This window comes from Onychostruthus taczanowskii, unplaced genomic scaffold, assembly GCF_017590055.1.
Source record: "Onychostruthus taczanowskii isolate IOZ18803 unplaced genomic scaffold, ASM1759005v1 scaffold172, whole genome shotgun sequence".
In the NCBI taxonomy this organism is placed as follows: domain Eukaryota; kingdom Metazoa; phylum Chordata; class Aves; order Passeriformes; family Passeridae; genus Onychostruthus; species Onychostruthus taczanowskii.
This window is the reverse complement of record NW_024498929.1, coordinates 48,746-75,482: the sequence shown is the minus strand read 5'-3', so window position 1 is coordinate 75,482 and position 26,737 is coordinate 48,746. Positions and strand designations below refer to the sequence as shown.

The window sequence follows — 26,737 nt, the reverse complement described above, 5'->3', positions numbered from 1 at the left end:
GCAAACGCTGCCGGTGGAGTTTTCCCGAGGGCTCCCCGTCTGCGGGGCTGCAGCAGGGATGGGCAGAGGCCAAGGAGAAGTGTCTCCCCGGCTGCAGAGTGCTGACTGCAGCCTTTTCTCACCCGGGGAGCTGCCGAGCCCCTGCATGGGGTGGCTGGGAACAAGCCGCCGCGCGAGCGCCTTCCGCCCGCGCAGAGCGGCTGCCCAGCACCCTGCCCGCCAGCCACGCTGGGAGCGGGGCCAAGCTCCCTCCCTGGGCTCTGCACCTGGCCCCCGAAGGAGCCACGAGGTTTGGAGAGGGGCACGTGGAAGCAAAAAAAGCTCAGGCCGGCTTCCAGCATCGCGGCGGGACGTCTCACCTCGCCTCGCGCACCGGACGGTCACAGCGAGAAGGAAAAGGCCAAAGGGAGCAAAGAACGGGGAAATCTCACAGAAACAAGATGTTATTTCTCTGTTTTCCACAAACCATTTCTTCAGGGGTCAATTTTAGGACCTTTTCTTTGACTCACAGCCCCCTCAGGCTGTCCCTGGCTGCAGTGAAGGCTCCTTCTCCTCTTCCTCCTCCTTCCCTTCTCCCTGCTGTGCCCCAGGACACCCAGCAGAGCCAGTGATGAGAAGGAGGAAAAGGAGCAGGAAGCACAGGCAGTTCTCTGCCATCTCCCAGGTCACAATCCCCATCTCATTTTCCCATTAAAACAAAAGAGTGCCCTTCAAAAGAAGCTCACAATAAGCCCTGAAAACAGCCTTGTTAACAACTTACATATAATTTTTTTAAATACCTGAAGTTCTCCCAGCAAAGCACCCAAAAAGCAGCCAGATACTCTCCTCCCTCTGCAAAAAGTGCTCCTGGATCTGAACTGCAGGAAGCCAAAGGAAGGCAGCACAGGCTGGAGAAATCCATCCCTCCTGGTGCCATCTGTAAGGCTGCAATTAGCTACCAGTACTTCTGTAACCCTATATAGTGCTGCACACAGAAAATCCATTAACTGGGACATTTTTGTGGGATTTCTGTCAGTTTGATTGTTCCAGAGGCTTATATTTATAAAAGATACAAAAACCTGACGGGCTTCCTTTGTTCAGTGTTTCACAAAGATCCACCAACTTTCAGGGTTCAATTCCACTATAATTATTAGATTAGTAATTATGTAAACAGGCAGTAAAGCCTTTTTTAAGACAATAAAAACACTTGCAGAGTAACTTAATGTTCAGAAGCAGAGCGCGGCTCCTCCAAGCACCACCCGAAATCCCACGGCACCAATTAATATCGGGATATTGTTCAGCCTGACCATTTACCAGCACAACAGGTCACCAGGGAGGAGTAATTCAAACCAGCCGTGGAATAGCTTTGAAATGAGACAAATAAACTACTACAGGGATGGCTGGGATTGTGCTTTGAGGCCCATTTCCACCACCCCCATCCCCTTTGCTTCAACCTGAGGAGCCAGGATGAGCTCACTGGGCGGCAGGACAGGGGAAAAGGGAGCACTCAGCACAGAGCTCATTCCCTGGACGGCGTGGTGGGATGGGAAAGGGGACAGCAGCAGGCACCACGGTGAGGAGGGCACAGGGATGTGGGTGTCATGGGGAAGAGGAGAGCCCCCCGAGCACCTCAGCCCTCCCCGGGACAGGGCTGTGAGCACAAGGAGCCAGGCACTGAGGTCTGGCACGTCCTCCCTCCGCCCAGCTGTGGGAAAGGAGAGAAGCGCTCCATTATCGCTCCTCACACAGGCTCTAACATGCCTCAACTTATTCTCTGCCTCTTAAAAAAACCCAAACAAGCCATGAAAAGGAATGTATAATCACCTGGCAGGCCACCTCTCTGCTCCAGCTTGCAGGCTCTGCCCCGCCACGTCCTTTTCCCAGCCCAGTGTGACTTGTGAAATATTTTGCACAATGGGCACCTCCAGCTTTACAGGGAAACAACTTCCCAGCCCACTGACAGAACAGGCTGAGGGCTCCTGACATGGAGGAAGCATGCCCTGATGGGATCTGGACACGGAGGTGAAATTAGGAAGAACGAGTGTTTGTTTCTGCAGGAGATGCAGCAAACTCTGGCAAAACCCAGCCCGTGAGGCAGCCAAGATCTGCAGGACGGGAATCACAGAACCATGGAATGGTTTGGGTTGGAAGGACCTTAAAGCTCACACAGTGCTACCCCCTAACAGGGGCAATGACACTTTCCACTGTCCCCTCCAAGCCTGTGCAGCCTGGCCTTGGGCACTCCCAGGGATCCAGGGAAGCAAAGGGATTGCAGTTACTCCTCCCAGCAAACAAAAAGGCTGGAGAACTCTGGGAAGTTCAGTGTCTCTGCTCCCAGGGCTCAGCAGGGTTAATAACCTGCTCCTCTCACAGCCCCCATGTAAACACACAATTTTGGGGCACAGGGCCAGCGCTCTGAGTTCGTGTTCCATAGTTCCATTTTAGTTTTCCTCCTTAAGGCCTGACTTCCAACTGCCTTCTGAAAAGGAAACAAGTCCTGGACTTGTTTGAACAAGTGGGCAACACCTGCTCCAAGCTTTTGGCTTTGCTGCATTGTCTGGGATTTGAGGTTTGTTCTTTAAAGCCCAACCTAACTGGCTTAGGAGAAAAAAAAAAAAGAAAAGCCCATAACCAGTTTCAGGAGTAACAGAGAAAAAGACTTCATTCATTCCAATCCTTTGTTTTCAGGAAACTTACCCTGACGTTTCTTTGCCAACACATGAGGAAAACTGCAGAAAATGCAAACACAGGCAGGATGGTGCTTCAAAGGGAGAAGGTGCAGCCCTGCCTTGGCTCCAGTTTCTCCTGACCCAGCCTCTCTTCTGGGATATTTCTGTATCAGAGAGCCCGTTTTACTGGAATCTTAACAAGCAGGGAAGAGCAGGGCAGCATCCTGCCTGCCAAGTGTAATTTGTTTATGCAAGATTTCCAGAATCCATCTTCTCCTCTGCCCCAGAAACACTCTGTACACTCAGAAGGAAGATGCTGAAGGGTGATGATGGGAGAGCTGGGCACAGCTGAGTGCTGCTGGAGTGGGAATGCTCCCAGGAGAGTCCAGGGATGGTTCCACCCCAGCTCTCCTGTCACTGCAGTGCTGCTCTGGAGTGCTTTTCCCAGAGAACTTCCAGGTGGAGATTCATGGAGACAGGAGGACAGCTCCCAGTCCAGCCTGCCAGCCAGTGACTTCAGCCTAAACTGAATTAGGAACTGGGAATCCCACAGGAATTGGGATCAATCCACACTGCTTGGAGGTTTTCTCTGCCTAAACACCATCCACCCACGTCAAACAGACAAGAATTATTTATCTGTCAGGGCTGATTTTACCCAATTAATTCATTAAGGAGTTGGGGGGAATATTCTGGAGAATGCCACATGCTGTGAGCAGATAAATAACATGTCCCACTGTAGATGTTTCCTAACTTAGCTTGTATTTAAGGCAAGTAATAAATAACAGCACTGAACACAGTTCTTAACACCAACATAAAATTTAAAAAACCAAACACTGTCTAATTTTGTTGATTCCTTTGCTGTGCCAGCTGTAATAAATTGATTGATAAATTCCCACAGAAAGGATATCATTCATAAGGCCCTTGCATGCCTTTGCTGGGACAATTTTTAGGGATGTACTCAGCAAAAGATGATGCACAACAGGTTATGTGCACCACAACGGGTTGGGATTTGCACACAGGGAAGAATTAATCAAAATAAATCCCATTTACTATCATGACAGCCAACTATAAATTTTAATTTAGCTGAAGGGAAACCAAATATTGACATCCTGGACTAGACTGGCCATGAAGTTTGACTGATGTCACACAAAGCTAACCTGATGCTTAAACAACAACAACAATTATTAAGCTGTTAGCTCCATCAGCCTTAAAATGTGAAAATTTTACCAATATTTTCCCAATCCATTCAGGTGAAAAAATACATCAATGCAAGAGCCATCCAGCTTTTTCAAAATTACAGTGCCTTTCATGAAAGAAACCAGGAGCAACGCTACCTGCCAAGTCAGTAAACAAAATTAGAACTAGAAGAGTAATAAATTCCATTTTTAATCAGGGAAAATGCCAGAAATAATTAAAAACTAATACCCCTTGTGGAAGCCCAGCTGAAATATTTGCTGATTTAAAATTAAAATGGTCTTGCATTGGCCTAACAAAGAGTTACGTTTAGAATATTTTCAAAATTAAAAGCAGCACAGCCGACATGCATCCACCTCCCTGATTGCAGAGGGAGCCACAGAACAGAGTCATCTGCACAGGGCTGTGGGAAGCTGAGGCACAAACGGTCACTTAGCCCAAATTCTCAATTTCTCAGCTCAATTTCTGTAAGAAACCCCGAGAACCCAGCCCAGGCACGAAAGCCTCCCGCTCCTGGGGATCAAGCTGCTCACATCCATCTCCACGTAATCCTCTGAGCACCACTGCAGTGCCACAGTGGGAATTAAAGAACAGCTCTCCAGAGCAGCCATTGAGATAATCACACCAGCCCGGGCAGGAGCCGGCCAGCTCCATCCCTCCCATCCCCATTCCCAGGGAACAGCTCGTGCCAACAGGCGGCATTTCAGATAAGTGCCGCTCTGTGCTGCTGGATAAACCTGTCTCACACAAAGCTGGGCCTGGGGAAGCCCGTCCTGCGCCGTTATTCCCGTGGAATGACCCGCAGTGCTCACACAGGGGGGGTTCATCCCTCTGTGTTTCACCCACTCAGCGTTCCCAGAGAGCACCCGGCCCAGATGTGGGGGATATTCCTCACAGGAGGACAGGGGTATTTAATGCTGAGGGCCCTTTCTCCCCCACCCAGGTTTTTAAATTCTAGAGATTCAGTTCAATTGCAAGGCAAGGATTTCAGCGTGCAGCACTCCAGCTGCCTGACAGCTTTAGTGGGTTACTCAGCGGTGAGGCTTAACCAAAGCTGTGTCTGAGAAAAGAGGTGCTACATTAGGGCTCTGCTCTTCAACCCACTTCCAGGGATTCACAGGCAAGAGCCTGAAATCTCCCAAAGCCCCTTTACGGCCTGAGAAGTTCCTCTCCTGTACCACTGAAATAAAGCCAGACTAAATCACAGAATCACAGAATGGCTTGGGACCTTCAAGATCATCCCTCCACCCAAGTGAGGCGCCATGCAGGGGACATGGTGGTGACAAATATCTCCTTAGACAGCAGGGGCTGCGCTCAGCACGGTGCCACTCCATCAGAAAATGTCACGGTCACATTTTCTGGAAAATCCCTTTGCCCAGGATTTTTCTCCTGGGAAGCTGAGAAGCCTCAGAGAAAAAGGAAAACAATAATTATCTGACTTGCTTTTCCTGCGTTTGGCTGCTTTGGAACCTGTTTGGAGATTGTTTACCAACAAGTGATTGTTGAATTGGTTTCATGTGAATTGTTTTGACTCTTTGGCCAATCAGTGCCAAGCTGTGTCAGACTCTGGAGAGAGTCACGAGCCTTATTATTATCTTTTTAGCCTTCTGTAAGTAACCTTTCTGTATTCTTTAGTATAGTTTAGTTTAGTATTCTTTAACGTAATACAGTATCACAAAATAATAAATTACCCTTCTAAGAGCATGGAGTCAGATTCATCATTCCTTCCTTCATCTGAGAATCCCACAAATACAATAAGAAAAGGCCTCTAAAATCAAGTGAAAGGAGTCACATGCACCTCCAGAATTTGGCTGCTACACAGACCTGTGGGACCCACTCAATCACTCTGGGATAATGTTGCCATAAATTGTAGGTCAGGCATAGTGGAATACAAATCCCTGGCCTCTGGCATTCCTCTGCTAGGTTTAAAAAGAGAGGTTGGACAAAGATAATCCTGTTATTGCTCCGTCAGTTTTACTAGCAGAGACTCTAAATGTGAAATTTGGTCCAGCTTGAGCAATAAAATCAGATTTTCATTTCCAGGCTCCCAAGAGCTCTGGCTGGGAGCCTCGGCGAGCTCCAGGAGTTTGAGAACTCGGGGCTTTTGGAAGCCCTCGGAGCGGGGAGCAGAGGGAGAGCCTGGAGAGGCTTCCACAGAAAGGGATTGAGTTTCTGAGACCCGGGGAGCGCTCTGCCACGGAGCTCACGGCGACACGTGGCGCTGCCGTCTGCCGCGAGGAGCGGGAGCTGCCAGGGAGGCGTCAAGTCTGTCCCTTCTGTCCCCAGCTACGCGGGGACGTGACTCACATCCCGCTGCAGGCTGAGCCAGGCAAGGCATCTCATTGCCATTTAGACAATGAATCAGGAGCTCTGCGAGCAACACAACCCCGACGAGGTTTTGTCTTCCTGCGTTCAGATCCAGATCTTATTTTTGAGAAGAATTTGATGAAAGGGTAGTTTTATATACCTGCTGAAAAGGTTTGGTCCTTGATTCCTTCTCAGCAGTATTACAGGCTGCCATAACCTCGAACCACAGACCTACAGAATATCCTGAACTGGAAGGAACCCACGAGGATTGAGTCCAGCTGCTGACCCTGCACAGGACACCCCAACAATCCCATCGCATTCCTGAGAAACACCTGGATGCGTTTCACTTTTTCCATCAATAATCGAGGCCCAAAGCAGGTTACAGAAAAGTCAGGGGAAGCAACAGGTAGGCAGAGGTTTTGAAAAACTGCTGCTGCTCCCTTAAGTGACTCATTTTGGGGTTCAACAAGCAAAAAGTGCATTAAAATTTCAAAGGGTTCCTGTTCAAAAATAGCTCTGCACAGCTGGAGTGGCTTCAAGTGAGATGCACACTCTGATGAGCAGGTTCAAGATTGCTCTGAAAGAGCTAAATATCTGCAATCTTGTGTGAATGCCAGGTGAGCTGTGCTCCTCCTAAAGCTGCTGAGGGAGCACGGGCTGGGCAGTTATTTCAAACACAGGGTGATCACATCAAACCTGGGATAAGCACAGCACAGCCTGAGCAGGTTCTGGGGACCAGCAGGATGAGCCCCTCGACCTGGGAAACACTGGAGCTGGGACTAGGGCCCATCCCAGTGCAAGGGAGAACGTGCTCACAGGGATGGCAGGTCTGTGTCCTAGAAAGGAGGCTGGCTGGACCCCAAATCAACTCCAAGGGCAATCCCTCAGACTTCTTGCTCCCCTTGTAGACAACAGCTCTCAGCAAAATGCACTGGAAATGTGCAGACCTCAGGGCAGGCTCAGGCTGGACATCTGAAGGAATTTCTCCATGGAAAAGGTGATTAAGCATTGGCAGGGGCTGCCCAGGGAGGTCTGGAGCTCCCATCCCTGGAGGTGTCCAAGGAAAGGCTGGATGTGGCACTCAGTGCTCTGGGCTGGTGACAAGGGGGACATGGGGCACAGCTTTAACCTGATGACCTCTGAGTTCCTTTCCAGCCTCACTGATTGTGGGATTCTGTGATTCTGAGCCTGAGGGAAGCCCCTGTGGGATACCATGGCAACTCCTGCCTCCCCTGTGAGCAGGGAGCCAGCTTCACCACTTCAGCCAGAAGCCTGGAAAAGCCTCCCCCCAGGAAAAGCCTGGAATCCCAGACTGCTCATGCTGTCCCCACAGCTCTGCACAGTTTGGTCTGCAGGAGTTATTTCTCCTCTCAATATATTGATTAGCAATTCTGCCTGCCCAAACATGAAGGAACCATGTGGGTCTACTGGGCTCCTTCAAAGAAGGAATCCAGTGATTTGCCCTGCACAATTGTCCTCAGCACCAAACAAACATTTGCTGCAGCACTTCTCGTCGATGCTCTGCGTTGCTGAATTATGCAAGAAGAGCACATTCCACAGACACACTTCCTATGGCTTGCAAGATGGATCTGTGCTTTACACCCAGGAGGGCTGTGCTGTCTGCAGCAGCTCTCCTTGTGGGACACCATCCACCCTGACCACCTCAGGAGCTGCCCAGGGCCCTGCTGGATTCAGCTGCAGTTGTATCCCAGAGCTCTGGTGTGGGCTGAAACCAGAGCTCCACAGTCACATGAGGATATGTGAGCCTGGGTCCAGGGGCTCACACAAAGCTGGAGCTGTTTTTCCTGTCATCACTGTCATCATCAGACCTGGGACTGGCAATTATTTCGTTTCCATCTCTCTGGTGCTGACGGGGGAATCACTGTCCTGCCTCAGGCAGCAGAACAGCCCCAGCTCCCATTTCCTGTGGCACCCAATAGCATCATGGAACCATGGAATACCCTGGGCTGGAAGGGACTCACAGGGATCACCCAGTCCAACTCCTGGCCCTGCACAAACCCCCAACAATCCCACTCTGACCCTGAGAGCCTCGTCCAAACCCTCCTGGGGCTCTGGCATTCCCTGGGGAGCCTGGGCAGTGCCAGCACCTCTGGGGGAAGAACCTTTCCCTAAATCCAACCTAAACCTGCTCTGGCACAGCTCCAGCTGTTCCCTGGGTCCTGTCACTGGCCCCAGAGCAGAGATCAGTGCTACCCAGCAGTGGAGCCAGGTTTCTGGCAGGCACTAAGTGGGTCAGCCTCCTGCTCTCCAGCAGAACTCAGTGCATACCTGATGAGATCCCAGTCCCTGCAGGGATTCAGAGAGCCCAGGCCCTCTGCCTGACCTCCAATCTGCCCAAACCTTTACCCTGCTCAGTGCCAGCCTCTCTGTGCTCCCTACCCAAACCTCTGCCTGGAAAAGGGTTCCCAAGGAGGACTGCTGGCAAACACAAGGTTTCTCCCTTAGCTGTGAAGCCCCGTGAGGCTGCCAGCACACCTTCCCTGCAATGCCTCTATTTCCAAACAATCCAGCCCCTTTTCCCAAAGATGCAGCCCGAGCCCTGCAGATGGATCTACCCTCAAAGCCACACTCCCAAAAAAGCCTTGGTTCCTCTCTCCTCTTGCCCAGAAGCACAAACCAAGGGCGCTGTGATTTTCTCATGGCCCCAGACAGTCACTGCCTGTTCCCTGCATTGCTTCACCACGTTTGGAAACACAGAGTCAGTTCCTGGAGCACCTACATGGCTGTGAAACTCTGCCCTTGTCTTGCCTCAGCCCTGCTGCACCAGGGCTGGAGGGCACATGTCAGCAGAGAGGCACTGCCTGAGCCAGTGGGAATGGACCAGGGGCTCCCAGGGGTATTCCCAACAGCTTCTCACTTTTCATGGAGCTCTGGACATTTGTATGAATTCCCCAACTTCACTTAAAAAAAGTGGCTGCATCTTGCTCCTCCTCAAAAATCTCTTATTCCTTTTAATTTCCCTTTTAAAAAACTCTCCATAAACTCCAAACTTCAAGGTACACTCAGGTGACCATGCCAGGCATAAAGACCTGTTTGAAGCAGTAAACAGGAGCTGAAATGTCATGGATTCATTCAGGTGCCTCTAGGAATGACAGCTCGAAGGAGCACATCACACAGCATGACTTTCCAAATTTTTAAAAACCAGGCTGGTAAATTACAGTGATTTATCACTCCACAACAAAGTACACACACACACAAAAGCACTTCCCAGAAAAAGATTACCAAGCAATCATCCAGATGTTACTAACGCATTAAGATTAATTTGGGGAAAAAAAAATCAGCAAGGAACTGACTCCCACAGGCTTTTTGTTGTCATAAATTTTATCCTGCAACTTCCAAGACAACAGAGTTCTGGACTGTGCCTCAAGTCTCCCTGGCTGTGTGTGTTTCTGCTGCCCACCTCACAGCTCTTACAGCAGCACCCTCTAACTCACCATGGGGGACCACGAGAGTCAACAAAAACGCAACTTTCCTCCCACTTCAGAGAAAAAAAACCAAAAAACACAATATTCTCATTGTTGCAAAGGAAGAAAGAAAAGGCTCCTTTGTTACTGCTAAAAACAGCACATCAGTCATTTTTCACCAGAACAACCTTTGGCATGTGTTACACATCACCTGCAGCCAGAGGATGCCTGACAAGGGCTCTGAGCCACTGCTGAAATTCCTGCACAGACATCACCCAGCCATCACACACCCCTGGAAAACGGGAGCACCCCAGCTCCTGCCCAGGGGCCTCTCCCCGGGGATCCCCTCACCAGGAGGGGGGCAAACCACTGGCAAAGGGAAGGAGCAGCTGGGGAAAGCCGGCAGGATCAGGCACAACCTCTGGGCTGGGTCTCCCAGGCTCCTGAGCCAGTGGAGTGCCCATCCTGGAGGTGCCCACGGGAACACCTGGACCTGGCACGCAGGGCTCTGTGCTGGTGACAAGGTGGGCATCGGGACCAGCTGGGACTGCTCGATCCCAAAGATGTTTTCCCAGCTAAAAGATTCTGTGAGGTGGCTGCATCCAGCAGCTTCCCAGCTCCTTTCCCAACAGATTCCCAGCTCCTTTCCCAGCAGCTCCCCAGCTCCCTTCCCAGCAGATTCCCAGCTCCTTCCCAGCTCTCTTCCCAGCAGATTCCCAGCTCCCTTCCCAGCAGATTCCCAGCTCCCTTGCCGGGGTGGCCTTGCGCAATGGGGAGCCTTTGTCTCCATCTCAGTGTCTGAGGGCCTGGGGCACACTCTGAGCACACCTTCCCCACCCAGGCTAATGCAAACGAGCAGCAGAGCAATTCCCAGCTGGGAAGCAGGCGGCAGAAGGTTCTTTGTTCTCCCTGTTAGAGGGACTGGACTGGGACACTGTGTGCTCACCTGGGAGAGCAGGACAGCGGGGTTGCTGAGTGTTACAGCAATACACGAAGCCAAGCTGCTGTGAGGGTATTTCTGCACTGCCACTGGGCAGTGTGAGGTGTGGAGGGAGATCCTGGCATCCCCCAGAAACACAGGAAGAAGGTACTCATGCAAAACCTATGTATTTCCCTTCTTCTGTCCAACTTCTGTTATCACAGAGACCCCAAAACCACTTTCTGGCTTTGGACAAAATGCTACAGGAGAAGTCTGGCAACTTCCCCAGCTCTGCCCTACACTGCCCAAGTTCAGGGAGCCTCATCTTTGGAGGGGGACAACAGCTCCAGCACTGGCTGAAAGGAACATTTCCCTCCACACTCAGGAAAAACACCTCTTGCATAAAGACTCTGCTATTCCAGAGCTGGTTCTGCACTTATTACCCAGTGTCACATCCCCTCAACAAGTGACTCATTCTACTGCACCTCACAGGAGAAACTGAGCCCGTCGCTTCCAAACTGTTGGGAAGGGAAAATGCAAATAGAAATGCAGAGCAGCTTTCAGAAGAAAACAACTGTTTCTGCCTCTTCAGAAATGAACACGACTGCTCCCAAGCCCGTGGCTGCCCACTGGCACCCCTCTTGCCCTGACACCCACAGAAGAGCACACCCAGTGTGGCTTCCACATTCCTGTGTCCCCATGGCGGATTTTTGGGCAATGTCCCTGCCTGCAGACACTGGTGCCCTTCCAGCAGGATGTACGTGTGCAGGGTGGTTTGTGGTCAGCCCCAGATGAGCTTCCAGAGCTGCTGCTCACTCCCTGTAACTCAGGGGCAGCTCTGGCAATGCCAGGTGATGCAGTTCACCCCGTACCAGCCTTGCTCAAGTGGCACCACGGCACATTTTCCGTGCTCCTCCTAACAACAGGCACACAGCTCCTGCAGCCCAGAGACTGCCTGGTCACTTCTTAAACTCTGTAACATCACCAGGAGTCTGGGCTCCTAACTACCCCTAGGACCATGGAGTCATACAGTTGTTAGAGCTGGAAAAGACCTCTGAGACCATGGAGAGCCACCATGGGACATCTGTCTAGACACCACCAGAAAGTGCCAGAGTTGAACCACTGCTGTTTTGCCAATCTCCAGCCTGCCAGAGCTCACTGCTGGGAAAAGCAAAGGCAGAAAGCAGAGTGGGAACTGCTGTGGCTGCTGGAAGCAGGGAGATTCCTGAGGCAGACCAGGAGCAGAGCTCTCCCTGGGCTCAGCCTGCAGGTCCTGCCTTCCCTTCCCAGATCATTCCCCTGCTTGGCTTTGCGAGGGCTTTCCGAGCTGCCTGAGAACATCACATCCCAGCTCTCAGGGAAAGCCTGATTGGAAGCCTCAAGAAGCAATTACACTAAAAGCACTCTGCAGTGAATCAAGCACCTGTCTGGCAGCCACAGCCCGGCTCACGGGGCTGTGCCTCTGGGACACGGCACGCAGAAAGCCTTCACACGTGGAACAACACCACAGCTTCCTGCCCCTGTGAAGAAGGAGGGGCTGGCAGCTCCCACAAACATCCCCCTTCCTCAAGCCCTCTGCCTGCATCCCGCTGGGAACACAAACACGCAGCCGGGAGCGGGGCTGCTGAACCAGGGAAAAGGATCTTCGTGTCTGCTTCCAGCTCACTTAGAATTTGAGATGTCACAACCAATAAAAACTCCATTCTGGTCCTAGAAACCCCTCACTCTTGTGACCTATGCCTCGTGAGGCACAATAAAAACATGAACATCTACGTGGTAACTTCTCCTTTCGCCCCCTGCTTGTGACTCAGCCGGGCTAATCCCATTCCCGCTGCTCTGCGTTCTGACCTCCTTAAACAGCCCCATGCGAGGATGTTAAAACACTCTCGTCCATAAATAATGTATTCCCCTCATCCAGCAATGGATTACTGGGCCATAAAACTCCCTGCAATGCCCTGCACAGTCGCCAGTTTAACAAAATAATACCCAGAAAGACACATCAGTGGAGTCTCATCCTCCTCCTTGATGAACTCAATGCCACTGTTACTTCTGCACTGGATTTTTCTTTACAATTAATTATTTAGAAGCTGCTATTTTATTCCTTTTTTGCCCCCCATCAAAGAGCCTTTAATTTTTTGAGCTAATAACCCTCACAGCCGGGAGAAGACCAGCACTGGGGAACTCATCAGAGCCAAAGGGGAGCAGTGAGGTCTCGCCTTGACGCACACAGTGAGGTCACAGTTTAGACCCAAGCCAACCTGTTGGGAGCTCCCACTGCTGCCACCTCATCCTCCTGGCCCAGCTTTGGGCAGGAGGATTCCCAGGCATTCCCTGGAGCAGTCCAGGTCACTGATCCTGCAGGGAAGTAGCTGTTTTCCTGGGGGTTCCTTTCCAAACAGCCATCGCCTATGAGTCAAGCCACAGTGTGTAACTTCATTAGAGACAAACGAGTCTGCTCCAAACGCTGCTGCCTAATAGACTCACTGCCACTGCAAAATCAATGCTTCTTCTCAACACCAATTCCAGCAGGAGTCCTACCGCTGATTTCCCAGAGCAAAAGCACTAAGCCCAAGCAAACGCTTAAATGATGCAAATTTGCGGTTTGGCAGATTTTTTTTTTCTGTCAGGCATTTTGGAAAAATAAAGCATTTCTGCCTCAAAACAGGTCAGAAACCAGACGGGCACCCTTTAAAGAGCGAGTTCCCCAGGAAGCACAACCAGGCCTGCCACATTCGGGCACCCGATCCCTCAGCTCCACGTGCTGTGCTGAGCACAGCAATTTTCCACACCTTTTCCATAACGCACGGATCACTTTTAACTCCGAAAGGACGGGGGAAAACAGGCAAGCCAGTGGCACCCACCAAACCTGCTCGCTTCGTTCCACAGCGCCGATCACGTGTGGAGATGTAAATCCCTCCTGCAATATTAAAACACCTTCCGAGGAGCCAACAGCCAGCTCGGCAACGGGGCTCTGCTACGCGAAAAAAAACTCTGGGAGCGCATTCCCAACAGCTCCAGAGTGACTTAACTCCCAGAAAAAGGCATGCATTACCCTTTGCCTCTGCCCGGGAGGATTACTCACAGCTGATGGGTCGCAGGGCTCTGAGTCAGGGCTGAACCCTGCCCGTGGCCCTGGGGAAGCAGGAGCCATCCCTGACATTGTCCCAGCAGCCCTGGGGACAGCAGGGCGGGCTGGGGAGCCGGGACAGGGCCAGGAGACAGCGCTGCTGCTGGGTGCTCAGCCCCGATGCTTAGTCACAGTAATTGCAGAGCCAGGGCTCTGTGCTCACATTTCCTGTCACCGACCCAAGAATTAGGCAATTTAGATTCACAGATAACGCCCGGGATATTAAATAACTTGATAAGCCATCGCTGAAGGAACCGGGAGGAAAAGGAGCAGCTCCGTAGGGACGAGGTTCCCCCAGTCCCGGCTGCGCGGTGTTCCCAAATCTTTGGGAAGTGTGAGCCCCCCCAAAAGGCAGCGTTCCCCCCTCGGGGAGCAGCACTGCCCTGCACAGACACCCAACAGAGCTGCAGTCAAGTTGAAACCTTTCACGGGGCTCATTTTCAACAATTAAAGAGCATGGCAACCTGTAATTACGGAAAATAAAGCCAGACAGCTGGAGAAGGGAACATCTCCAGTCAGTAACACGATACCACATTTTCTCTCTTAGGGAATTCAGCTATGAACTCCCCAGCTCCCATTCAATCAGCTCGAGCCCTCTGAGCAGCACAAAAACTGGAGAAGCAAACAGTGCCCGACACACGCAACTCAGGGAAAGCAACACTTCTATCCACAAAATACGGGAATGGGGAGAGGAGAGCCCTCCCGGACACACAGCTCAGACAGCCCGGCGGTGCTGCACCCCAAACCCATCTCCCCAGCTCCGTGCGAGCCCCAGGAGCCGGCAGCCCGCCCGAACCTCACCGCTCATCATCAGCAGCACAAACATCTTCTCCTTTTGTGCTTCCCGAGCCCCGGCTGCCGCTAGCAGAAAGGAGGAAGCGCCCGCATTTCATTCCCCGGCTGCTCCGGAGTGGGTGTAACTCGCCGAGTTTCACGCTGAGATGAGATGGGTCAATTGGGTGTGTTTGAAGGTTTGGGGTTTTGCCATCCCTCCCTTCCTCCCTCCCTCCGTCTCTTCCTCCCTCCCTCTCCTGATTAATTCCTCCCGTCGCAGGCTTCAGACGAGCTGCCACTCAGCCCCGCTGGCTCCCGAAATCTGAATTCCTAGGACATCCCTCCGGGCTGGCTCTAACTCACCGGCGCTGCGACAGGAGCCAGGAGCTGCGTGCCGGGAGCACGAGAGAGGCTGGCTCCCGATTCCAGGCGCACAGCTCCCCATTCCTCGGGATTCTGGGGGGGTCGCAGGCACCAGCTCACCGGCAAGGCAGAAAATAAAACGTTCCGACCTAGCCCGTGCCTTGTGCCTCTGCCCTCCAGGCTTTCCCTGCTCCCTGTGGGATGGTGCTTCTGGAGGGGACTCGTTAAAAACACCCCCGCAGCTGCTCCCACTCAGCTGCCCACAGGTGCACAAGGGTTTCCAGGATCGGGAACTGCAGGGAATTAGAAATTACATCGATCTGGTTTTACTTAATTCCTACTTCCACATATCTGTCCCTGGATTAAGATTTGAGCAGCAGCATCCTCCAGACCAGGGCTGGCTAATGGTTGCTATAAATAAGAAATACCAGCACAAAACCCAGCCCCATCTGTGTTTATCCCCCAACTTGGCTCTGCACCACGTACATGGGACAAGAAAAACAGGTATGAAACCGCTCTGAAAAAGAATCAGACAGCACAGTAAATATCCTTTACAAGCAGAAATCAAATTAATTAACAAATTAACATCTACAACTCTGCCTGATGCTTCACACATACCGACTATTGAGCAATGCCCCTGCCTTTACAGTCCCACCCTCTGCAACCAAGCATGACCACAAGCTGGGAAAAGGACAGAACCACGAGCAAAATAATAAAATAAAAAGGCAAAAGGTACGTGCAGGAGCCTGGCTGTGACCCAGGGCTGGACATGCTGCTGGGACACCAGAAGGATTTAACAGCTGGAGTGAGGCTGTGGGGTTCCACAGCCCGGGGGCTGCGGGTGCAGAGCAAGGGAGGAGATGATTCTATTTTGGGACAGGGACAAGATATCAGAGAAGCCATTTGACATGGCACAGCCATCCTTACAGCCCCCGTGACCAGGAACAGGAGCGAGCAGCGAGTCTGAGCCCACTTCAAACAGCACCTTGGCTTTAACTTCTCATCTCAGATATCTCCAACAGATCCACCCACGCCCAGCACGAGGTCCCCCGGGACCACAAGCACCAGTGCTCCACCTGGACAGCAGCAAAGGCTGAAGGAGGGATGGGATCAGACACTGGCCTGGGGAGCACTGAAAAATCCTGGGCACTATGGTGAATTTGAACCCCGAATGAGCCAGCCAGCAGCTCCCACTGCAGCACAAACACACGGGAGAGCAGCTTCCAGCGCTGGGAACTCGCAAACCCCGAGCAGAAGAGCAGGTTTGGTGAGCCACCAGTGACTCAGAGGGCGACGGGGGCTGCTGTGCCTGCCCGCGGCTCCACTCGGGATCGGCCGCCTCCGGCCCGCTGGAGCAGGGCACAGCTCCCACACTGCCCAGGGATGGCTGCCGCCGGAGTGGGATCGCTCCTGTCCAAGTGGGATCGCTGCCGTTGGAGTGGGATTGCTCCCATTGGAGTGGGATTGTGGCCATTGGAGTGGGATCGCTCCCACTGGAGTGGGATCGCTCCTGTCCAAGTGGGATCGCTGCCGTTGGAGTGGGATTGCTCCCATTGGAGTGGGATTGTGGCCATTGGAGTGGGATCGCTCCCACTGGAGTGGGATCGCTCCTGTCCAAGTGGGATCGCTGCCGTTGGAGTGGGATTGCTCCCGTTGGAGTGGGATCGCTCCCATTGGAGTGGGATCGCTCCCATTGGAAGGGGATCACTGCTGTTGGAGCAGCATTGCTCCCATCAGAATGGTATCGTTCCCATAGGAGTGGGATCGCTCCTGTCGCAACAGGATCACTGGCATCGGAGTAGGATTGCTGCCATCGGAACGGGATCATTCCCATCTCAATAGGATCACTGCTGTTGGGGTGGGATCGCTCAGGTCGCAATGGCATCGCTGCCATTGGAGCGGGATCGCTCCCGTCGGAATGGGATTGCTGCCACCGCAACAGGATCGCTCCCATTGGAATGGGATTGCTCCCACTGGAGTGGGATCACTCCCATTGGAACGGGATTGCTCCCATTGGAGTGGGATCACTCCCATTGGAACAGGATTGCTGCCATTGGAACAGGATCGCTGCTGTTGGAGCAGGATTGCTCCCATCGGAATGGGATCGTTCCCATAGGAGTGGGATCACTGCTATCGGAACGTGATAGTTCCCATTGGAGTGGGATCGCTCCCGTCGCAATAGGATCACTGGCATCGGAGTAGGGTTGCTGCCATCGGAACGGGATCATTCCCATCTCAATAGGATCACTGCCGTTGGGGTGGGATTGCTCCGGTCGGAACAGGATCGCTGCTGTTGGAGTGGGATCACTCAGGTCGCAATGGCATCGCTGCCATTGGAGCGGGATCGCTCCCGTCGGAATGGGATTGCTGCCACTGCAACAGGATCGCTCCCGTCGGAATGGGATTGCTGCCACCGCAACAGGATCACTCCCATTGGAATGGGATTGCTGCCACCACAATAGGATCGCTCCTGTTGGAATGGGATTGCTGCCACCGCAACAGGATCGCTCCCATTGGAATGGGATTGCTGCCACCACAATAGGATCGCTTCTGTTGGAATGGGATTGCTGCTACCGCAGTAGGGTCGCTCCCATTGGAATGGGATTGCTGCCACCACAGTAGGATCGCTCCTGTTGGAATGGGATTGCTGCCACCGCAACAGGATCGCTCCCATTGGAATGGGATTGCTGCCACCGCAACAGGATCACTCCCATTGGAATGGGATTGCTGCCACCACAATAGGATCGCTCCTGTTGGAATGGGATTGCTGCCACCGCAACAGGATCACTCCCATTGGAATGGGATTGCTGCCACCACAATAGGATCGCTTCTGTTGGAATGGGATTGCTGCTACCGCAGTAGGGTCGCTCCCATTGGAATGGGATTGCTGCCACCACAGTAGGATCGCTCCTGTTGGAATGGGATTGCTGCCACCGCAACAGGATCACTCCCATTGGAATGGGATTGCTGCCACCACAATAGGATCGCTCCTGTTGGAATGGGATTGCTGCCACCACAATAGGATCGCTTCCGTTGGAATGGGATTGCTGCCAACACACTAGGATCGCTCCCATTGGAATGGGATTGCTGCCACCACAACAGGATCGCTCCTGTTGGAATGGGATTGCTGCCAACACAATAGGATCGCTCCCATTGGAATGGGATCGCTCCTGTTGGAGCAGGATCGCTGCCGTCGGAGCGGCCTGGGCTGCCACAGCACAGAGGAGGGACAGCGCTTACTGCCACGGGTCACTCACTGCACTGTCTGCAGTGAACTCACACTCAGGGGGCAAAAGGCAGCACCAGCCTTCTGCTGCCAGTGCCATCTGCAGCGGGGACGTCTCTTCCTGCTACCCAGGCAAAGCCTGGGCATGGCCAGAACTCCCAGGAAAGCATGGGCTGCTCTAGAGCAGCTTGCAGAAAGCTTCAGACGTTGGTGTAACCACTGGTGGGTTGTAAATCACAGAATCATTTAATTGGAAAACACTTCCAAGGCCACGGAGTCCAACCTGTGCCTGATGCCTACCTTGTGACCAGCCCAGAGCACTGAGTGCCACATCCAAGAATTCCTTGCACACCTCCAAGGATGGGGACTCCAAACCTCCTTGGGCAGCCTCTGCCAATGCCTGAACTCGTGTTCCATGGAGAAATTCCTCCTGGTGTCCAGCCTGAGGCTGTTCCCTCTCCTCGTGTCCCTGTTCCCTGAGAGCAGAGCCTGACCCCCTGGCTGTCCCCTCCTGTCAGGGACTTGTGCGGAGCCACGAGGCCCAGTGCAGATCTGCGAAAGAAAAGCAGTGACTTCCCCTGCAATCACGACCCAGCAAGCCACAAACAGCAATCCTAACGCACGGAGAGAGACCCACGGAGGGACTGCTGAGTTGTGCAGGATCCAAGAGAAACGAGATGCTTCCTGCAGGGAAGTGTGGCTGGGTGAGCAGGGAAGGTGTGGAGCAGCCCGAGCAGGAGCCCCGGCGGGCAGTGCCAGGCTCTCCGCTGGGGAGAACAGGCGCTTCCAGGCCTGGCCCTGGCTCCCGGCCCCGCTGACGCACCGGGATACACCCTTTTGATGTGGGCTTCCTCCGAGCTTGTGTAAACAGCCGTGCTCCCTGTGCCAGCCAGGAACTACCAAAACCTGTTGGGAGACAGCCCGGCGTGCTCTGCCCGGAACGGCATGGAGACAGCCAGGCCAGCTCCGAGGGGGATGGCTGCAGGGAATGGCTCCTCCAGCAGCTTCCAGAGGCAGCCATGAGCTCAGCCCTGGAGCAGGGCACAAAATGACCCTTCCCTCCTCAGCTGAGTAATGACACCACTGGGGAAAGTCTCTTCTCCTTCCATCCTTGTGGCAGGATGAATCCCACCAGTCTGGAGAAGATTTAGGTCAGACCTCAATGGGGGATGCAGCTCCTCCTGAGGGGCAGCTCTGATCTCTGCTCCCTATGACAGGGACAGGTGCCAGGGAACAGCTGGAGCTGTGTCCATGGAGGGTCAGGCTGGATATCAGGGAAAGGCTCTTCCACTGCCCAGGCTCCCAGAAAATGGGCATGACCCCACAGAGCTCCAGAAGCATTTGGACACTGCTCTAGGGATGCTCAGGGTGGGATCGTTGGGGTGAATGTGCAGGGACAGGAGTGGGAATGGATGATCCTGGTAGGTCCCTTCCAACTCAAGACATTCTGTGATTCTGTGAACTTTGCAGGGAGCCCACAGGCTCTCCCAAACATTGAGCTGAGACATGGAGATCCCACCACAGAGCCCAGAGGAGAAAGGTCCCACAACACAGCACTTCTCTGTGGTGAAAGGAAGGGAGACACAGTTCAGGTCTGTATCCTGCATAAAGGTGTTTTTATCAACCCTAATTAACATCCTGGGCCTCTCACACCCTGGCACACCTGCCAATTAGCACACATGAGTTAACATCATTTTAAGAATGGATTAGCACTTGGGGCAGAAGAAGGGGAGTCACTTCAGCCCAGTGAGTCACCCTGAGCACAGCAAGAAGGTGAGACACGAGGAGCATCTGCTGCACTCACACAGCGCTCTGCAGACCGTATCTCCTTAACTAAGGCTTACTTTACAAAGCCAAGGTGCTTCAAAAATTCATGATTGTATCTGTCTTATTTTTCACCTGCACACAGGTGGCCTTGGAGGAGCGTTCTGTCTCCACCATCCAGACAGGTGGAGCCACTCGGGTCCCTCTGCAAGTCACGGAGGAGTCCTGAGGTGATCAGCACCCCTCGGATCAAGCACCTTTCAGGACACGACCTGGGGCCTGCCAGCCACTAAGCATCCCTCAGGAACATCCCCAGGGAACACCAAGGAGCTGATGTCCAGGCCAGTTTTGGTGCTTCTCCAAACATCCCACAAGCACAGATGACGCTGGGCACACCTCACTGGGACACTGGTGCCCTTTTCCAGGGAATCCTGGAAAAACTGCAGCCCTAACACACATAATCTGGCCTTCAAAGTTCCCTGTGGATGATGTGGCCAGGCTTTCACCCTGGGATCCCACTCTTTGTGTGGGCTCACACAGCTGGCAGGAGCAAAGGGTTGTCTCTGTAGCAGGGGACAGTTTGACTCGAGCCATCTCGTATTCAGTCATAAACTGAAGAAGAAAGCTGACTTAGCTTGCATTGTTGTGGTTTTTTTTTTCTCAAACTGGATATCTGTGAAGCAGTGCCTCACAAGAGGGCACTGATGGAAAACCACCACACCACCACCAGAATTGTTTCTACCCCCTCCAACTGATGTTTAACACTGCCTGCCTTCACTTTGTCCAATAAAAACCTGCAAACCAACCCCTGGCAATTACAGAACATGAATGCCATGAAAAATTATACTGGGTTGAATGTATCCACACTCCCTGCTATCAGAAAGATTTTCTCAGCCTCGTGTTTCTATTTGGGATTAGGAAGGGAGTTGTGAAAGGCAAGTATTGTTCAGTCACAAATAGTTCCCTTTCAGCCTCTGCAGAAGTCAGGTAATGAATTACAGGAGGTTTTTTTCCCTTTGGAGAGGTCAGCAGATATATCAGCTCCTGGGAAAGCTGATCCCTGTTGTTTGGCTACAAGGGGAGCTGAAAAAGGCTCCTAATGAGCTCCAGGGAGTGGATGGTGGCAGCGAGCCAGCACCTTTGCCTGTGAAACCAAGACAAGTGACAAGAGGCAGGAACCACCTCTGGCCCAAGCACAAGCTAAAATTTAAGGTTTTGGCTGGCAGCTCTCACACCAACGTGGGCACTCTGCTTTGCAGACACCCAAAGAACCTCCTGAGCTGGAAGGGACCCCCAAAGACCATCCAGCCCTGCACAGACACCCCAACAATCCCACCCTGGGCATCCCTGGGAGCGTTCTCCAAAGGTTGGGCAGAGCTTAACAGAACAGGGCCTGCTTCCTTTTCCCATGGGAATGCTCAAGGAGGAACATTTTATTCAAGACCTCTAATGTAAACACCTCCTCTCACATATTTTTTTTAAACCAGGCAGTAGCTGCTGTCATTTTCATGCTGCGTTCTGACACACTCGCACCACATCCCTGCCAATAGTTTTAATTTCATTGGAAAAATCAGCCCTGAGCGAGAGTGACAAGCTGCACGCTGGTGACGAGGCTGTCAAGTGATGGATAATGTAGGTTTACTTCAGCTGTCAAAACTTTTCAACGCTAAAAATAGGTATCACAAGCTTCTGGACTCACTGCACTGAAGCATTAAACACGCAGGATACTGACACCCTCAGAGGCGCCCAACGCCACTCACAGCCGAGTAAAACCAGCAACGTGTGACGGACAGCAGAGGTCTCGGAGTTTTACTCATTTGGAGGAGGGAAAACAACACACCACGGGATGAAATCTCTCATATCCACCTGGCCAAAGCAAAGACAAGATGCTGCACACACGCCTTGAGACAGAACAGCACGATGTGGGATGCAAACCTGGGCAAAGACAGAGAGAAAGAAAGGGAAAAGCTGAGAGAGAAAATCCTGTACCCTGTTATCCCAGCTCTTGATCCAGGTCCCACAAAAGGGAGGGCAGAGACCTTCCCCACAGCAGTTCCTCCTTTCCTGCCCTTCATCCCTCACCTGCCCCTGCCCAGCAAGAGAGGGCACAGAGCTGTGAGGCTGGCAAGGATGGGAAAGCAGGGAAGAGCAGGGGGTTTGCCAGGGGGATGAGATTTCCATGGAAGGGGTGAATCCTCCCCAAGCAGTGACCATTGATGGACCCCAGCCCAGCAGCTCGCCAAAGTGGCCAGTGGCTTTGTGGGTCAGGTGGGATAGGAGGAGGGGGATAAGAGGCACCATTTACAAACCATATCCAGCTTTTTTCATTCCCTCTGACGTGCTGGGGTGACAAGCACAGGCAGGGCTGTCCCTCCATTAGGCCAATATTTATGGCAGAAAGAAAACGAAGTGTCATAAGGAATTACTAATTAGCTGTTACTGAGGCAGCACTCTGATGTGCTTTGTAAATAATTAGCAAATTAACTTTCACAATGCTCTGCAAGGCAAGTACTACTTGGGGAAGTGCTGCATGACCCCGATGGAATAAAAAAGACAGTTTGGGCAGATTGTTCCCCTGCCCTGGACAGCTGCAGAGCTGCCCAGACACAGGGGGACATCAGAGAGGAAGGGAGAAAAGGAGGCTCAGGGGGACCTTGTGGCTCTGCACAACTCCTGACAGGAGGGGACAGCCGGGGGAAACAGGGACAGGAGGAGAGGAATGGCCTCAGGCTGGGCCAGGGTGGACAGCAGCAGGAATTTCCTCATGGAAAGGGTGCTCAGGCCTTGGAACTGCCCAGGCAGGTTTGGAGTGCCCACCCTGGAGGTGCCCAAGGAATTCCTGGTGGGCTGGGGACAAGGTGGCCATGGGGCACAGCTGGGACTCCATGGTCTCAGAGGTATTTTCCAGTTCTGTGATTCCATGATTCCTCATGTGCTGGAGGCAGGAAATGAGAGGGGGAAATGCTCTCCACTCCCAGCAGAGCCAAAGAAAACAACTGTGAGCAGCTGCTCCTTCCCTGTCCATCCCATTCTACCTTCCAGCCGAGCAGGAGGGCTGCCACAAGTGTCCTTGCTCCCTCCTTCTCCCCCCAGAGCTTCCTCAGGGAGCAGGGACCAGAGCAGCCCCGCAGCCACCTCCTCGTGTCCCTGCCACCTTCCCCTGCCGTGGGGGGCTGACTGGCACCTCCAAACCCAAGTGGCTCCCTCAGCAGCTCCCTGCCAAGGGGTGGGAGCAGGGAAGGGAGGGAGGGAGCCCGGGAGGAGGGCAGGAGCACCAAGGCTGCCGTGCCTCCGTGCCGGATGCGCGCTGAGGAAGAGGCAGACTCGCGCTATTTTAGATGTGCTGCATAAAAATAAAAGATGCTGCTTGACTGCACATGTTCTCATTTTTAGAAAACAAGCTCCAATTTATTTCTTCTATTACAGCCAGATGGTTTAAAAAGAAAAGAAAAAAAAAAAGCCAACAAATCTCCCCTCAATGTCACCTCAGTGCAAAGAAGCCCTGACCTGGTTTCAACCTCGGCGGACCAGAGCAGGGCACAGGGAGCACACTGTTAGCACCTCTCTCGGGGGGCCCTGACCCCACTCACAGCCTGACCCAGAGCCCTCCGGGGTGAGCAGAGATCTGCACCTCAGGTCCTGCCCAGAGGGCCACCAGCACTGACTGTCCCAGGCTGACTCAGGGCTGTAACCATTACAGCAACTGGCCTGACCACATGTCTCTGCTCTGTGTCCCAGTGCCTTCCTGCTCCTCCTTTCCCAGTCACTCGTTCTAAGCTGCCTTGAGGGGGCTTTTTCCCTTTTAAGACTCCCATCAAGTTAGTTAATTGAAAGAGCAACACAACCTTCTATGAAAGTAAATGCTGATTTTCAAGCCTCCCTATTTATCCTCCCCTCATTCAAAGCCATGCCACAACATCCCATATAATTCCATTTCCCTGTATCTGTTTGCCAGCGCTGTGCTGCTCAGGAGGGACAAACCTTTCATTTCAAAGCACAGTCTGTACCCATCTGTGGCCTCTGTCAGGCACCCACAGTGGTGCACCATGTTTCAGTGGGACACAGGGAATCACTGGCACAGCAGCTGGGATACACCGAGATCTCCACCACGGAGACACAACCTGGGATCAGGTTCTCGGGAGAGGCTGAGCCTGCTCCACCCTTGGGAGGTTTTCAAGCCCTGCCTGGAGAGGAGCCTGGCTTGGTCCCAGAGCTGATCCCACACGTCCCTTCCCACCTGACTGACACGGTGACCCCCAGCTCAGGGGAACTCTCCAAACAATTCCCAAATGCCCAGGACCACCCGTGCCTGGCAGAGAGGACATGAGGCAGAGATCTCCACACCAAGGGGAGATGAGCTCTGCCTTGAAGCCTCCTCACAGCCCATGGAATGGCAGGAGCTGAGAAGCACGACCAGGGAACACCTTTAAGCAATGACTCTTCTCCATGGCCAGCAGGACAAGGAGAGGAGAGGCAGGACAAGTGCAAAAGAAAAGCATGGAGCAACTGGAGGCATCTTCTCTGAACTGCAGTCAGAAATTTTTGGCTATCTTTTGGTTCCAGCACAATTAAAAGAAAATAAAGAGCCTCTTAAATCTTGTTCCAAACTGTTTTTTGGAGCAACCCTGACAGACAACAGCTGCAGCCACGGGTTACACGTTCATCTCTGGAAGGGTTGCTTTAGGGTCTCACCTGAGCCTCCAGCTTCTGGTGCCACTGCTGTGTGACCTTGCCCTCTTGCTGGTACAAATGTGAGGCTGAAGGCTCAGAGAGCCATCACTGCTCTGAGTGATCCCTGAGACTGAGAGTTCATGCACAGATTAACTTCTTAAACAAGCTCAAGGGCAGAGACCTGGTCCCTCTTACTGGCAAAAGCCTTGCATTCTGAAAACCGTAATAGTTCCAGAACTGCTGATTACTTTTCCTCATTTGTCCTTTTTTTTTTTTAAAGTCCTGCCTGTTCCTCCTACTTCTTATGAGGCTTTTCAGTATTTTTCTGTTACTTGAACGCTAAAGCCAGATTTAGGATTAAACACAACATTTGGGAGGTGCACTCCAATGCTGCCTGCTGTCACTGCTCCAGCTGTAAGAAGGAGAGATATCAGGGCAGATCCTGCTCTGGGTAAGTCTGTGTGGCCAAAGCTGTTTTCCCTTTATTCTGTTCCCCCACACACGCACACAGATGTGATTAATGCACGGGGCATGGGATGGCTAGCGGTGGAGAGGCATTAAAGTTGCAATAAATAGGCAGGGAGAACAAGAACACTGCAGAGAAAGAGCAGCTCAGTTTCAGGGGCTGCACTGATTGCTCAAAAGCAGAAGTGTGCTGAGGCATGTCAAGAATGCTGGGCTTGGTCACTTGGAGAAATGACTTTGATAAGGTGGCCCACTTCCCCCAGAGCAGCCACGCTGGGGCAGAGCAGGGAACTCCCAAGCACAAATAACCCCGTTCCTCATTTTGGGGTTCTGCAGAACCCGCCCGAGCTCCCCGAGCTGAGGCCAGCCCAGCTCAGAGGGCGTGAGCATCCCTCCCCTCCCATTCCAGTAACACACCAAGCTCAGAGCTTCCTGCACAGAGCCCTGGGAAAGCAGAACCAGCACAGGACAGCCCAGCAGGTCTCCTGCACGCTCCCCACCAGGGCATCCCGCCGCACGGGTGATCCACGGCCTCTCCAGGAGGAGCCTCCTCTGCCTCCCTCTCCCCTGCTCTTACAGCACGTGTCCCCTGGGACATCCTTGCAGGACACAGGTGGAGAAGCTCTAAAAGCCACAGCAAAGCAGCACAGCCCCACAGCTGGCAAGCAAAGCTTAAACCAAGGTGTCCATCTATTACTGGACTGCTCTGATGACACTACTGGGACAACAAGAGAGCCAAACAGGCTCCAAGACGCCTCCTTCCTCCCCAGACCGCTCCAAAAATGACCACATCGGGGCTGCCACATCCTGCCTACCTCTTCCAGCAACCTGGCTCCCAAAACACAGCTGGCCAAAACACCACAAGTTTATTTCCTGGCAATTCTGGCTCCCTGAACCTGCTCGCTGCGCACTGAGCAAAGCCCCGGCGCTGCTGCAAGGAGGGGAGAGGAACACATGGCCCTGATTCAAAGGCCAGCTCAGGCTCAGAGCCACCTCTGCACCACTGGGCAGGGAAGCACGGGAGGGAATTGGGGCTGGAGTGGGTGAACCAGGTGCACAACACACGGGTTACGCTCTGGATCAGTACCTTGGGCTGATCCACAACCACTGGCCCCTGCAGGTGATTCAAGCCAGAAGTGCTCCAGACTTGCTCTTACAAAACCATCACAAATGGTATGTCCCTCCCAAAACTGGGAAAAAAAAGGCATTAACTTCTGTGTTTGCCATGGAAGAAGCACCAGGTTTCAGGGCAGCAGCCCCTGTGGCGCAGTCAGTATTCGATACAACAGAGTGGCAGAGAAGGGAAGTGAAGTGGAAGCCTCTCCCAGAAAATAATCTCCTGTTATTTTGCCTTAAATGCACTGTAGTTTATGTCCTCAATAAAAGCCTGTGCATATCTTTCCAACTTAAATGTGGATTGGAACCTCGGGATTACTGCCCTGGCAGAATTAACGTATTAGACATAAAAACCATAACATTTCATTATCCATTGTAAACCACATGTGCTTTCCCCCTGGGGAGACTGGAAATATCACCCAATTTCACCATCATTTTCTGCTAACTGGCTGCCCTGCCACAAGCTCACACACTGGCACGCTCACTTTGATGATAGAGCAGACCTCTGGTTTCATCCTTCCTCCTTTATAATGCTGACATTTTTTTAAATCCTGTTTTTCTGTTCTGTTTTTGTCTCTGTGAAGGCACCGCACTACAAAACCACTGGGCTGGAAAAAAAAAAACAAACTTGCCCTGGAACAAAAAAAACAGCTCATATTTGTCTAGCTGGAAACATACCATAACCTGATGTCTGGAGCAAGGGTAGAAGGCAACACAGAGGCAAGAAAACCTCAAACA

At 52.6% G+C, this 26,737-nt stretch overlaps 1 protein-coding gene across 1 annotated transcript in view; it reads right to left on the bottom strand.

The window, feature by feature from the left end:
- The window catches only part of TIAM1 (TIAM Rac1 associated GEF 1), a 101,389-nt gene extending 86,893 nt beyond the window's left edge, over window positions 1-14,496 (bottom strand). Inside the window, exon 1 of the mRNA XM_041400146.1 lies at window positions 14,422-14,496. Within this exon, the coding sequence (XP_041256080.1) occupies window positions 14,422-14,446 (25 nt within the window). The 5' untranslated portion in view covers window positions 14,447-14,496. The remainder of the gene's footprint in view (window positions 1-14,421) is intronic.
- Window positions 14,497-26,737: the final 12,241 nt, after the last annotated feature.